The 13,031-nt window shown below is 37.2% G+C and overlaps 2 protein-coding genes across 3 annotated transcripts in view; both read left to right on the top strand.

Annotated features, from left to right (window-relative positions):
• The window catches only part of tbl1xr1b (TBL1X/Y related 1b), a 28,324-nt gene extending 26,024 nt beyond the window's left edge, over positions 1 to 2,300 (top strand). For both annotated transcript variants that reach the window (XM_051867124.1, XM_051867117.1), the window contains one exon: positions 21 to 2,300. In XM_051867124.1, the coding sequence (XP_051723084.1) occupies positions 21 to 47 (27 nt within the window). In that variant the 3' untranslated portion in view covers positions 48 to 2,300. The remainder of the gene's footprint in view (positions 1 to 20) is intronic.
• Positions 2,301 to 5,664: 3,364 nt separating this feature from the next.
• Positions 5,665 to 12,853, top strand: b3gnt5b (UDP-GlcNAc:betaGal beta-1,3-N-acetylglucosaminyltransferase 5b). Its single transcript, XM_051912592.1, has 2 exons — positions 5,665 to 6,095; positions 10,144 to 12,853. The coding sequence occupies exon 2, from the start codon at positions 10,321 to 10,323 to the stop codon at positions 11,458 to 11,460; it is 1,140 nt and encodes a 379-aa protein (XP_051768552.1). The 5' UTR covers positions 5,665 to 6,095; positions 10,144 to 10,320; the 3' UTR covers positions 11,461 to 12,853.
• The last annotated feature ends 178 nt before the right edge of the window (positions 12,854 to 13,031 follow it).

Below are 13,031 nucleotides of genomic sequence, written 5' to 3'. Positions count from 1 at the left end.
AGTTTTCTTCCCCAACTCAGGTTTGTGTATTAGACCTAAGGAAATGACACTGCCGCTGGGAAGCCATGGACCGACTATGAATGTGTGCATAGCCAAATTTACCGACTGTCCCTGGCCCATCATCCACTGCTGTAGTCCACGCGTGAGGTGCCAGACCACAGCCCAGACCAGCAGTCCCTCAGCTCCATCACAACATGGACCTGTGACGCTTAAGACACACACGAAATCAGCGTGCTCAAGGACTGTTATATACAGACACGCTCGAGACATGAGAAATATACCGCATGTGCACACACACACACACACACACACCTCATTAGTTCCTGTGTTCATCATTCCAAACCCAGAGGGCAGAGGTCCACACCGCTGTCGTGTGCATATTGTACACGCCCAGCGCTCCAACAATGGTTTATGCGTAACTGCATGAGCTAAAGAGCAGAATATGGCCAACTTGTGGCTGTATGAAATTGACATTTTTAGAGTATTGGCACTGTATGTTTAGTGGCTTTGCGACTTTGGAACTGTTCTCCAAAAAATGCTCAAGGATTTTTTTTTTTTTTTTTTTTTGCCAAACTTTGAGAGAGAATTTGATTCTTTTTAAGAGTTATATGAGTACAGAAAGCCTATTAAATTACTCAACTATATTTTCTAACACGAATGCCCTGTGTTATTTTGTACAACCTATGCAACTTTGTTGTAAGACAAAACTGAACTAGCAGTGCATGAATGCGTGAAGTCTGTACGGTTAAAATATCTGATAGGCCTACCCTAAAAACACAACGGCACATTCACTCTTGCTGTTCTGTTACAAAAACTATAGCTATCAGGTTATTCATTCCTTTTTTTTTTTTTTTATTATTCCTATGATTACCCTTTCACCTTCCTCCTAGATGATATTTAACATCACTTAAAAATGTTTGACAGAGTTGTTACCCTGATTTAATGTTCTTTCTTTAGTGCTGTTTATTGCTCTCATTTCCTGCTTTTCTATAGAGGTTTGACACTTAGTGCTTGGTATGTGTGTGTGTGACTGTAACAGCCATAGTCTATGGCTTTACGTGAGTAACAGAATTATGGGTCGGTGCGGTTTTTATCCAGTTTCAGTCAGTCAGCAGGGAAGTGGACAAGCTTTTTGATTCATCTAATTCGATAGTCCAAAGTCAGGTTGAGGTGGTGATGTTTTGCTAACTATTTTTGTTCGTTTGTAAAATGACATTGTGCAGTGAAGGTATGGGTATAAATGCAGAAACTGATGTAGAAAAACGTAAATGTGTCCACAGGGATGCTCCTGTTATAAAGGACAGATTTTAACGCAAAGTCCGTTAACATTATGGACTTCTTGCGGCATGGTTTTGTCAGGGTAAAGGCACATTGATTTAGAGTTTGCTAGACGCTGTCACGTGTCTTTATAAAATACCATTAGACAGTCATAGTCCAGAGAAGAAGATTTTACCCAGCACACTCATGCCACCTCTCAGCACTTTAGACCTACTCCCATGAAATCCAATGAGCACTTAAAAACATCTTTTATCTTTTGGACTGAAAGTACTTGAGTGACATTTAAACATTTACTTGAATGAACCAGATAATTATTAGAGGATGAGGTGGCTGGTTTAAACGTATGTAATTTTTTTTTTTTTTTTTTTTTAATATTAAAATAGTACAAAATGCTAAAAAATGCCTTTCTTTCCCCATAGAACAACTATAATTTGTATCCCCTTCCTAAGAATATCCAAATGTTCTGTGTATGAGTGTTTTTTTTGTTTGGTTTTTTTTTTTTTGAGAGATGAGTATTTTGAAGCTTGCTCTAATATAATCAACAAGTAGATTGTACGAAAATGTGCTATTTATTATATTGTCTATGACAGTGGAATGGTATTTTATAATGTTTTAATTTTAAAGAGATATACCTTTTACAGTGTGTGTGTGTGTGCAAGCGTTTGCTTCTCTTGGTCCTCAACGCCTAGCACTCGGCTTGCTGTGTCCACAACCCTTTGAAATTTTGTACTTTAAAATCTTTTGTAAATCTAATGTTGCTTTTAGCTCTTAGCAAAAGCACGTACATGGGCATATCAAAACATCTTAGACCATGCAATTAGTTGTTCAGTGATTTTTGTCTCACTTTAGATCATCTTTAATCTACTTTTTCCCTCTTTCTTTTTTTTTTATTTTTTTTTTTATAGTTTTTTTCCTATTTTGCTCACTCTTCAGCAGAAATCACTTACTGCGATGTTGATTTGACTATTGTGATTTGAGTCCGATCAAATGAAAAGTCCAGAATAAAATATATTTTGATAGTAGTGTTTGTGTTCTCTGTCTGTGCTTATGTATCTCTGAATGCAGAAACAAGAACATACCTGTGTTGTCAAGAACATTACATTTAGAGTCTGCTGTGTACGATATTATAAGTAACCAAACCAACCAACCCTGAGCAGAAAATTAAAATGTTAAGTTGACACAAATGCATGGAAGCTAAAATGCAGTATTTGGTTGGTCTCCCCCAAGCTGTATGAACTCTATGAACTTCTTTGCGTAAAACTTGACGGTTCTGTTCTTGAGATTCAATGGAAGGAAGAACCGTCTGTATAAAGGAGTCATATGTTCAGTCACATGTCTGCTTATTTAATTAGTAACCTAGAAATCTGCATTGTGCAGAATCTGCATTTTATGTCGTAACTTCATTTTTTTTTTATTCTTGGTTGAAAAAATGTGTTTCTTGGATATTTGAGTTTATACTTCATTTACATTAATTTTCCACCAAAAGAACATGAGCAACATTATAAATGTTAGACAGTAATATAATATAGTAATAGGCCTAAACTAATATGAATGTCTTGCTCAGAGAGGGCTGGAACAAAAAACAGCACAAGCAAATACAAAGCAGCCACCGACAGTCACTTCATTGGGGGAAAAAAAAAAAAAAGTTACATATCAATGTATTATTTAATTAATTATTTCACTATTAATTTACTAGTTTGGGAGTAGCTTGGTCAGGATGAAAAAAAAAAAAGCCTACTTAGGCACTTTTATGGTTATAAAGATAAAAACCTAAAAATAACAGTAAAAAAAAAAAATAAGAATAACTGTAGCCTGTGGATCTCTCTGAGTAATCTTCTGGGAAGTGGGAAAGTTAGTTTGTAGTTATAAAAAAAAAAAAAACTAAAAATAACTATTCGAGAACGTTCTGTATAGCTTCCTCCCTCCGTAAAATCCTCCCTGTGACATCTAAAAAGGATAGTTTATAGTTATTTAAAAAAAAAAAAAAAAAAAAAACCCAGATCGTTCTGTATAGATTTTCTTTGAATTACAAAAATACGTCACTGCAACATTCTGGGAACCTACAGAGAATGTTCCTAGAATGTTATTACTTAGTTCCCAAAAACCCAAATGGGAACCATATGGGAATGTAAGAAAAACATTCATGTTTGCTGGCTATTGAATAAGCCCCAAGAAGCCATGGTTTACAGTGATTTAAATTTAGAACAGCTGAGGGGCAGAGTGCAACAGTGCCTGCCTGTTTTTTCAGCGGCTCTTTCCCATTCATTTTTCCCATAGGGATTTAAAAAAGTCTTTCTTACAGAGTTATAAATCATGAACCAAGCCAATCAGCTATATGAGGTGAATCATAACACTACAAAATTTGATTTGAAGCAAAAAAAAAAAAAAAAAAAAACAGTACAAAGGTACCAGACAGGAGAGCTGGTGTAAATGCTGTGTATTGAGGCCCTTTGGCCTCACCAAAGAGCTCCCGGTCTCGAAGCAGAGATTGTCCCGCTGGATAGTAGACGCTATTGTGCTAGCCTATGACTCGATGGGCCTTCAATGCCCCATCGGAGTAAGAACCCACTCTACCAGAGGTATGGCCTCTTCCTGGGCATGGTCCAGCAGTGTGTCTATTGGTGACATCTGTGAGGCGGCAGGCTGGTCCTCTCCGTCCACCTTTGCCAGATCTTAGAATCTGGATGTCGCTACACTACAGGTGCGGGTACTCTCTGTCTAGTAGGCGTCGACCCCTATGTGCTCGACCCTCCGTTACCCATATGTCTCCAGCCAATGGCACGAGCTCGGGCTCCCGGGGCAACCCAGCCTCCTCTATCCCTATGCGATCAGGGCCCTTATGAAGTGTCTCAAGCTAGGGTCGTTCTGCTTTAGCATGGCATTGTTGGATAAGTTCCCCATAACATCTTCGACACAATATGAGTGAACCGTATCTAGAGGGAACGATACTCGGTTACTAACGTAACCTTGGTTCCCTGAGATAACGGGAACGACTATTGCGTAGACGGCCTTGCTCCACGATTGGGCGATCATCACTTCAGTCGATTAAAACCTGATTTCCATGGCGAAGCGAGCCGCTTATATAGGCAGATGCCACGTCCATTCTGGCGGGCACCGTGCCCGCTACGGCTGGAAGTGCACCCATTGGTTTGTACACTTACACTGCATCGCCATAGGTTCATGCAGTTGCAGCTTGCCAAGCCAATCAGCTCGCGCACAGTCCTGCTTGGCTTCTGGCTTGTGCAGTTGCACTGCGGTGTTAAATTTAAGCTTCAAAAAAAGGAGAAAAACGAGTCCCCACCCACCCATAGTGTACTCATTCCCGTTACCTCAGGGAACCAAGGTTGCGTTAGTAACCGAGTATCATTAACCATGGTAACCATAAATTAACCATGGTTTTGCTACACTATAGTTTATGGTATTTGTAGTAAAACTATTGTTATACAAATAGTATCACTCTGCCAAAAAATCATAGTTACCACACTTTTTCTATAATAAAACCATGGTTAATTTTCGTAAGTGTTCACTACTTAAAGTAGCCTACTTTAAGTAGCCTATTATTTATTTTTCTATCAATTAATATTTCTACATTAAAGCTGTTAATTTTAAAACATTAATCTCCTAACATAATTTATGCTCAGTGTTGGGTAAGTTACTCTAAAAAAAAAAGTCTTTTAATTACTAGCTACTAATTACATCTTCAGCAGTGTACTGTACTAATTGCTCTCTTTCTAAAAACTATTCCATTACTTATTAATAACTTTCTAAATCCCATATCAACCTCAACCAGTTGAACAATATAAAGATAGACATGAAACTGCTCTTTTAATTCTTTTAAATAATATAAAATTGCATAAATTATTATTGAACTGACCAAAGTATTTAAAGGGAGAAGGCTAGATTACATTGTAAAAAATGTTATGTTAAATCCACTGTTGTTTTATATAGTTGTATAGTCTATACAGTATTTAATGAAATCCCATCAGAAGTAACTGAATAATTATCTGATACAGATAAATTAAGAGTAATCCCTTACTTTACTTTTTGAAGGAAAAATAATTAAATTACAGTAATTAATTAATTAGTAATGCATTACACATCTGACCTGCATTAAACAGTAAGTGTAAATTCAAAGATGGATTTTGTTGATACTGATTTTATTTGATTGGTAATAGCCATACAGTGTCTTCTTATTCTGATTGAATTAACTGATTAAATGAATCTGACATAAGAGGACACAGACATGAAAATAACATTTAAAAATACTGTTCATCTCTGGCTTTATTGCTCAGTGTTAGCTATTTCAGAGTTTTGATCTTCTCTCAACTGAGAGAGCACATCCTGTATTTTATTGTATTATAATGTCTATTTAATATTACCTCTAAACTTTGACTAGGCAAGGAATGTTGCGGATTAATTGTTCTAGGAACCTCAAAGCATATTTTAATTTTTGTGTATTTTTGCTACTCTATAATGATGTTTTATAAAAGCAAATATAGCCTAAGTCCCGTGAAGCGAGGTGCCAAACAACCACTTCTATAACTCTGTAAACTCACTGTAAACCACGGCTTAACGGGGCTTATTGCTTTATTTTAGCATTGTTGTGTGTAATTTAGGGCTTCAGAGCGGTCAACTAGACTGATCAACTGTACCTTTACACAAATATGCATTTTCACGCGCGTCTCCTTTAACATTAATTTAAACAAATAACGGGAGTGTCCTTCGTTCCTCGTGCTAAGTTCACTTTGCTACAACTTCCACAGAGGAAGGTTCGTCTTCGAGCAAACCAGGACAACTTGCTGCTGTCAGTCGACCTGGTAAGACCTTTATGACCTCTTTATGCTTTATTATTATTATTATTATTATTTTTAATTTAGAAAATTATTAGCCGAATAACAAATTAGTGTCACTAGTTATCACATTTACCTTGTGGTATTCCTTATGACATTATGGCTCGTAAAACCTAACGTAAAACTGAAATATAGCACAAACATGCTTTTAATTTAAACAATTTCGCTCAAAAAAGTTTTTTTTTAAAAAAGTTTAAGATGATAAAACAACAGTTATACCGTTCAAAATGAAGACAAAATGGAGTTTGAACACTTTCTGCTTGGACAGCAGTGTGAACTTGGAGAACTAACTTCATATTCACTAACCCTATTGAAAAAAACAGCAAATGCTGGTTATAGGTATGTTTTGAAGCATGGAAGCTGGTTTATGCTGGTCCTTAGCTGGTTTATGCTGGTCCTTAGCTGGTTTATGCTGGTCCTTAGCTGGTTTAAGCTGGTAAAGTGCTGGTCCTAAGCTGGTCTTGAGCTGGAGCTAGTTGCTTATTACCAGCTTAAACCAGCTCATGACCAGCTAAGGACCAGCTCAAACCAGCTTCCATGTTTCAAAACATACCTAACCAGCATATGCTGTTTTTTTCAACAGGGAAGAGATCAGAAGCTCAGATCTAAGCAAAGGTTGTTCTGAGGAAAAGTCCAGACTCATTTGTTTGCGGTTGCTACTTGGTTTGACATGTGGATATTTATGCAAATAGTATGCATTTTATGTTCATCTGTCCAGACACTTTTTGTGGCCACTGTATGTGACTGACATCTGAGCGTTTATACCTTAAAACTCGTGATTCAACAACTGTTTTAAATGGATGACATGATTTAACAACTGTTTTAAATGCATGACGCAAAGTATCATGTTCCCATAATAAATCAGGTGAATATTGGTGAACTCCACTTGATTTAAAATGATACTTTTGTTTATAAAGTTACATATTTTTAGCATTACGAAATTTGTGTAACTTGTCAATTTGCCTTTTTTTATTTTATATTTTTTTATTAAAGGAATAGTTAACAAAAATGACAATTCTTCTATCATTTACTAAGCCTCATGTCGTTCCAAACCTGTATAACTTCTGTGGAACACAAAAGACATTTTGAAGAACTGTTTTTGTCCACATTAGGGTAACTAAATCATGACAAAACTGTCATTTTTGGATGAACTATCCTGTTTTTAACATCTTGTTGCTCTGAATGGTGGCAAACTACTTAAGCATGTTAAAGTTGTGTATCTGAACCACGGTCTCCAGAGTTACTGAGAAGTAGACCTACCGTATTAACCATTTTATGGACTCTGAAGCATTCTTTAAAGGGTTAGTTCAGCCAAAAATGAAAATTATGTCATTAATTACTCACCCTCATGTCATTCCACACCCGTAATACCTTTGTTCATCTTCAGAACACAAATAAAGATATATTTGATGAAATCCAAGAGATATATGACTCGTCCATTGACAGCAATATAATCAATACTTTCAAGGTCCAGAAAGGTACTAAAGACATTGTTAAAACCGTCAACATGACTGTAGTGGTTCAACCTTAATTTTATAAAGTGACGAGAATACTTTTTGTTTGCAAAAACAAAACAAAAATAACGACTTTATTCAACAATATCTTCTTCTGTATCATTCTCATACATTGTTTACGTCCAGCGCTTCCAGGTTCTACGTCAGAACGCAGGCTCATTATTGGACGGCTTCTGCGTCGGCTTTGGCCAATACTGAGCCGGCATTCGGACGTAAACACGGAAGCCTTCACTGTGCTTACTGCATCACTTGCATAAGGATAATGACAGGGAAGAGAAGATATTGTTGAATAAAGTTATTTTTGTTTTGTTTTTGCACACAAAAAGTATTCTCGTCGCTTCATAAAATTAAGGTTGAACCACTGCAGTCATGGCGACTGTTTTAATGATGTCTTTAATACCTTTCTGGACCTTGAAAGTGTTGATTATATTGTTGTCTATGGACGAGTCATATACGTCTTGGATTTCATCAAAAATATCTTAATTTGTGTTCCGAAAATGAACGAAGGTCTAACGGATGTGGAACGACATGAGGGTGAGTAATTAACACCCTACTGCACACATGTTGATGGCACATGGAAAAAAAAAAAAAAAAAAAAAATATATATATATATTCCACATCATTTTTTGGTTCATTTGGGAACATTTAAAAAAAAATTTGACCCCCCATCCTCCCCCCACCCCAAAATATTTTTTCGTTGCTTCAGGGCAACGTTGTGCAACAATGGTACAGAATCAGAGAGAAAATTATCATAAGACAGTGCTCAGAGAGCAAGGTAAAATCACAATTTGTTTTTTTTTTTTTTTTAAATGTCAAGAAATAAGTAAAAAGGAAAAACACTTGAAAGACATTGATATATTGAATTTGATACATGCATAGGTTTGTATCATGTAGTGTGTCATGCCATATAATGTAATTCATGTAATAAGATTTCACTCTGTACGAAAGCGGTTCTTCTCTGTTGTGAAATAGAGGTGTTACAGTTTTTGCACAACAACTTCCCTTCTTATAACACATTGCTAATGTGAGGTATTGTCTAAAACATCCTTGAAAATTAGCCCTTATCAAACAACGTTGCGAAAAGAAAAACTGAATTTCTGAACATGCAAAATAAAAAAATAGAAAACTTAATAAAACCTGACAAAAGGCTTCTCTACACCTTCATACACACACATATTTTTTATGTACAGTTCATGTCATTTTAAATAAGATTACTAAAGCAAATAATCTTGTCTTCTTCTCACACCATGTGCTCCTGTGACCATGTGTCAGAACAGGACGTCCCACCTTTAAATGGTGCTTGATAGTGACTCCCACACCTTACTGGACTGTTCTTTGGTACTTTCTTGACCTTTCTAGTTGGTTGTAATCATTTAAAGAAAAATGTACTAAACATAGGGCTTAAGAAAACTTTCCGTTGCCTGAGGGCAACGCTGTGCTGTAGAGGGTTAATGACAGAAATTTCATTTTTGGGTGAACTAACCCTTTAAATGGCATTTCTTTTTTTTTTATTCTTATTCAGGAGTATACTTGCCAAATAATTTAGAAAAACTTAAAAGTGTCTAACAGTCTGCAATTTTAAATGACATTGTTCTGAACTTCCTCGGAATCTGCCCTAAAGAGATGGACATGCTCCCAAGGGTCATGTTTTCTCAGAAGAAGAAGATCCTCCTTATCATTGTATCTGCAATCTTGGTTTGTCGAGTGATTGCTGGAGGCTCATCGCCCTTTCCTCACTCTTTTGTTCCGTCATGTGTGCTCTGAAGTCTTAGACAGATGTCAGTGATTTCATTGGGTTTCAACAAAGAAAACGGAGACCCTCAGACCTGTTTTTTTTTTCTTCACATTTGCATTTACATTGCATAATATTTGCATTGCAGAACTTTAGATGTGAGAATATGTAGCATTTTCTTTTAGGATTGTATACAGAAATCATTATTGTATTCTTCTATTATTCAAATATGTTGTTTTGTTGTAGTTCTTTACATCGGGACAAGCGCTGGCAAAATCTTGCAAGCCTATACTTGCCAATTCCGTGTAAAATTTACTCAAGACTCAAGGTTGAGAAAACAAGGATTGCTACAGGTCGGGGTTTCCTAGTTTAAAGCTTAAAAAACCTGGACTTGGATACATGAGCATGATCTTTTATATTTTTTATCTTTTATATCTGTCAACCAAGGTTTCATCTGTGCTAGTAAATCACATGATGATATTATCATTTGATTTACTAGCACAAATGAAACCTTGGTTGACAGTTGGACAGACTAGATCCATGCAAAACAGGATGTTTCAAAATGAGATGCATTAGAAATAACCAGCAAAGCTTGCTAAACCATTTACTTTGAATAAAAAGTTGAGTCACATCACGGAATGTTCAGGCATCTGGGATATTTTTGTGATCACGGCCACTTCTTCATCTACCTCACTTTCTCACAACATTTTTTTGGTCGTTGCTGTATAAGAAATGTCAGCTGATGTTGTCATGTACGTTTCTCTTACAGACTTGTCATGACGAGGTCTTCAACATCAATGGCAGCTGAGCAATCACAATACCAGGCTATTTCCTTGTCTCATATTTCGAACCCAGACTTGGACACGTTTTGAAGGCCATCATGACTCTAGGTGAAACATAGCCAGGAATCTCGTGAATCGAAACTGGAGCCAAAGCTAAAGGAGTCATGATGCTTCTCAAAATGCCTAGATTCAAAAAATACCAACTACGGCTAATATCACTGTGCTTTAGTAGCTTACTGTTCATGGCGTACTGGGAAAAAATTGACAATAACATTGTAACTCATGTAATGTCTTTCTCGTACCGCTACCTTCTCAATAGCTTCACGTTCATTAACGCAAGCTTTAGAGCCAATCCTGAAGACGCTATAAAGTTCAGCAATCGCAGATACCTCATAAACCATGAGAGTAAGTGTGACGAAAAGGATGTTCTGCTCCTGCTCTTTGTGAAAAGCTCCTCTGAGAACTTTGAGAGAAGACAGGCCATTCGTTCTACTTGGGGTAATGAGACGTACATTGAAAGGACGTTGAGTGTTACTGTAAGGGTGCTGTTTGCTCTCGGCCTCCATCCTGAACCAGCGTACAGAAGCAAACTTAAGATGCAACTGTTCTTTGAGGACCAAAGATATCATGACCTCATCCAGCAGGACTTCATAGACACCTTCCACAATCTTACTCTGAAGCTACTTTTGCAGCTTGGCTGGAAAGAAACCTACTGCCGCCATGCCCAGTTCCTCATGTCTACAGACGATGATGTGTTTGTCCACATTCACAACTTAATTCATTACTTGCAAGGGATCGGCCGCAGTAACAGCAAAGATCTTTGGATAGGAAGAGTGCACCGCGGTTCTCCACCCAACCGAGACAAAGAGAGCAAGTACTACGTGTCCCGAGACATGTACCCGTGGTTGGCTTACCCAGATTACACCCCTGGATCTGGGTATGTCCTCTCTAGGGATGTAGTTACCAGAATCTATAAAGCTTCACTCACCATAAACCCTTCCTTTCACATTGATGACGTCTTTCTCGGAATCTGTGCTAAAGTGATGGACATTGTGCCCAAGGATCATTTGTTCTTCTCGGGAGAAGGAAAAGCACCTTATCATAGTTGTATCTACAATCAGATGATGACCTCCCATGGACACATCAGCGATATTCGCGAAATGTGGAAGCGTGTAACAGAGGCTGAAGTTGATCAGATGCCCTCAGGACTGAGTTGGAGGCTCTACTGTACTGTCATGAAAGTGAGGCTCCTATGTGTACCATTTATTTCAAACTCTTACCCATGTAAGGCAGCTTTTTTTTGAACATGAGTTATTAAAAGTGAAGGGAAAAAAAGAACCCTTTTGTAACAAGTGCTCATATGTAGCAGATTACTAGTGAAACTTTTATATTGTAATGATACTGGACTGCACAGGATCAGTCAGTTCCTTCCTGCAAGGAAGTCTGTGGTATGTTCTGAGGGGGTAGGGGTGAAATAATTTACTGAAATGAACATGAAATAGTTGAAAAGTAAGATTAAAAAAAGACATTAGAAGCTCTACCTTTTATCTCAGGCAGCGACATGCTGTTCAGCATACATTTTGTAGGTTCCTGTTAGGTTGACTGGCAATCGAATGAATTTAGCTTTAATCTGTATATATCTTGTTTTACTCTGCCTGTATATTGTATGTGTATATATAGATTTCCATTCCATTCTGTTCCGAAAGCAGTGAAACTCTAGCTTGAATGAATAGCCAGTCTGTTGCAGGATAAATGAAAACAGATGTAAGCCCAACTTCCAACAGCTTGTATAGGGAGGAGGGAGGAGGAGGGAGGAGGGGACACACTTCCTCCCATGCATTGTTCGTCTACAAGTCGTTAAACTGTTACTTGCACAAGGCGTGGTTTTGTATACTTTACAGAGAGCAGAATATATTGCTGTGCTGCTGTATTCATGTGTGCTTCATTTACATAAGATTGTTAAATGCTTGTATTAATATTTAGCTTACTTAATTCGACTCCTAAGCCTGTTTTTGACAACACCCTAAGGGCTGGTGTACAACTTAGGTTACATTCCTGTAGACAAGTGTTAATAGTTATCAATGACAACACTTGTATCCTGGTCTGGGATCATGGTGAATATATAATAGACATTGATCGATTCCAATGGATGGGCAATCTGTCTGAATCCTGGCATTTGATTTGAATGAGTTGAGTGGCAGGCAAAGTCAGTGCAGACAGTAATTTTTGATTACATGCTTTTAATATTTCAGGGATCAGTTTTTGTCCTTTTAGTGGACTACTTTTGCTTTACTGGACACATCAAGGCTCAAGACTTTGCAGCATGTCCTCTGTAAACACATGAAAAATGGGCTTATTTGCTATTCAAATATGTTCAACAGGATACGAAGGTACAAAAGACTTTGTAAAGAAATGCAAGACCCATTATTGTCACATAGCCTATACATTACATTGCCAACTGTATGCAGACGCTTAATCAAAAGTTCTGACAAAAACGCAAAAGGATTTTGCTATAGGCTTTTGGATTGCAGAAAATAGCATGATAATCTTCACAAACAAGCTAAATGGGGAATAGAAACAAACTACAGCATGGTCTCATAACTCTTTCAGTTTTTGGGAAGATGGAACTTGAAGTGCTAAAATGCTTACACGTTTCCGGATTTTGGTGTACAAAAATAAATCATCCCTGCAGCAGCACTCCATTACCTTTACCAGTATTTATATAGCATTTTTATAATACAGATCGTTTCAAAGTAACTTTACAGTGATAACAGAAAAAAAAAAAAAAAGAAATGCAACAAAGTTTGTTTCAGCTGAACAGCAGCTCTAGAAGAAAATAGTGTTATTGTTTAGCTTCAGTCAGTTCAGTGTTGAT

Source organism: Ctenopharyngodon idella, chromosome 2 (assembly GCF_019924925.1).
Source record: "Ctenopharyngodon idella isolate HZGC_01 chromosome 2, HZGC01, whole genome shotgun sequence".
NCBI lineage: Eukaryota > Metazoa > Chordata > Actinopteri > Cypriniformes > Xenocyprididae > Ctenopharyngodon > Ctenopharyngodon idella.
Note: the sequence above shows the minus strand (reverse complement) of the source record. Positions and strands in the feature narration are given on the sequence as shown.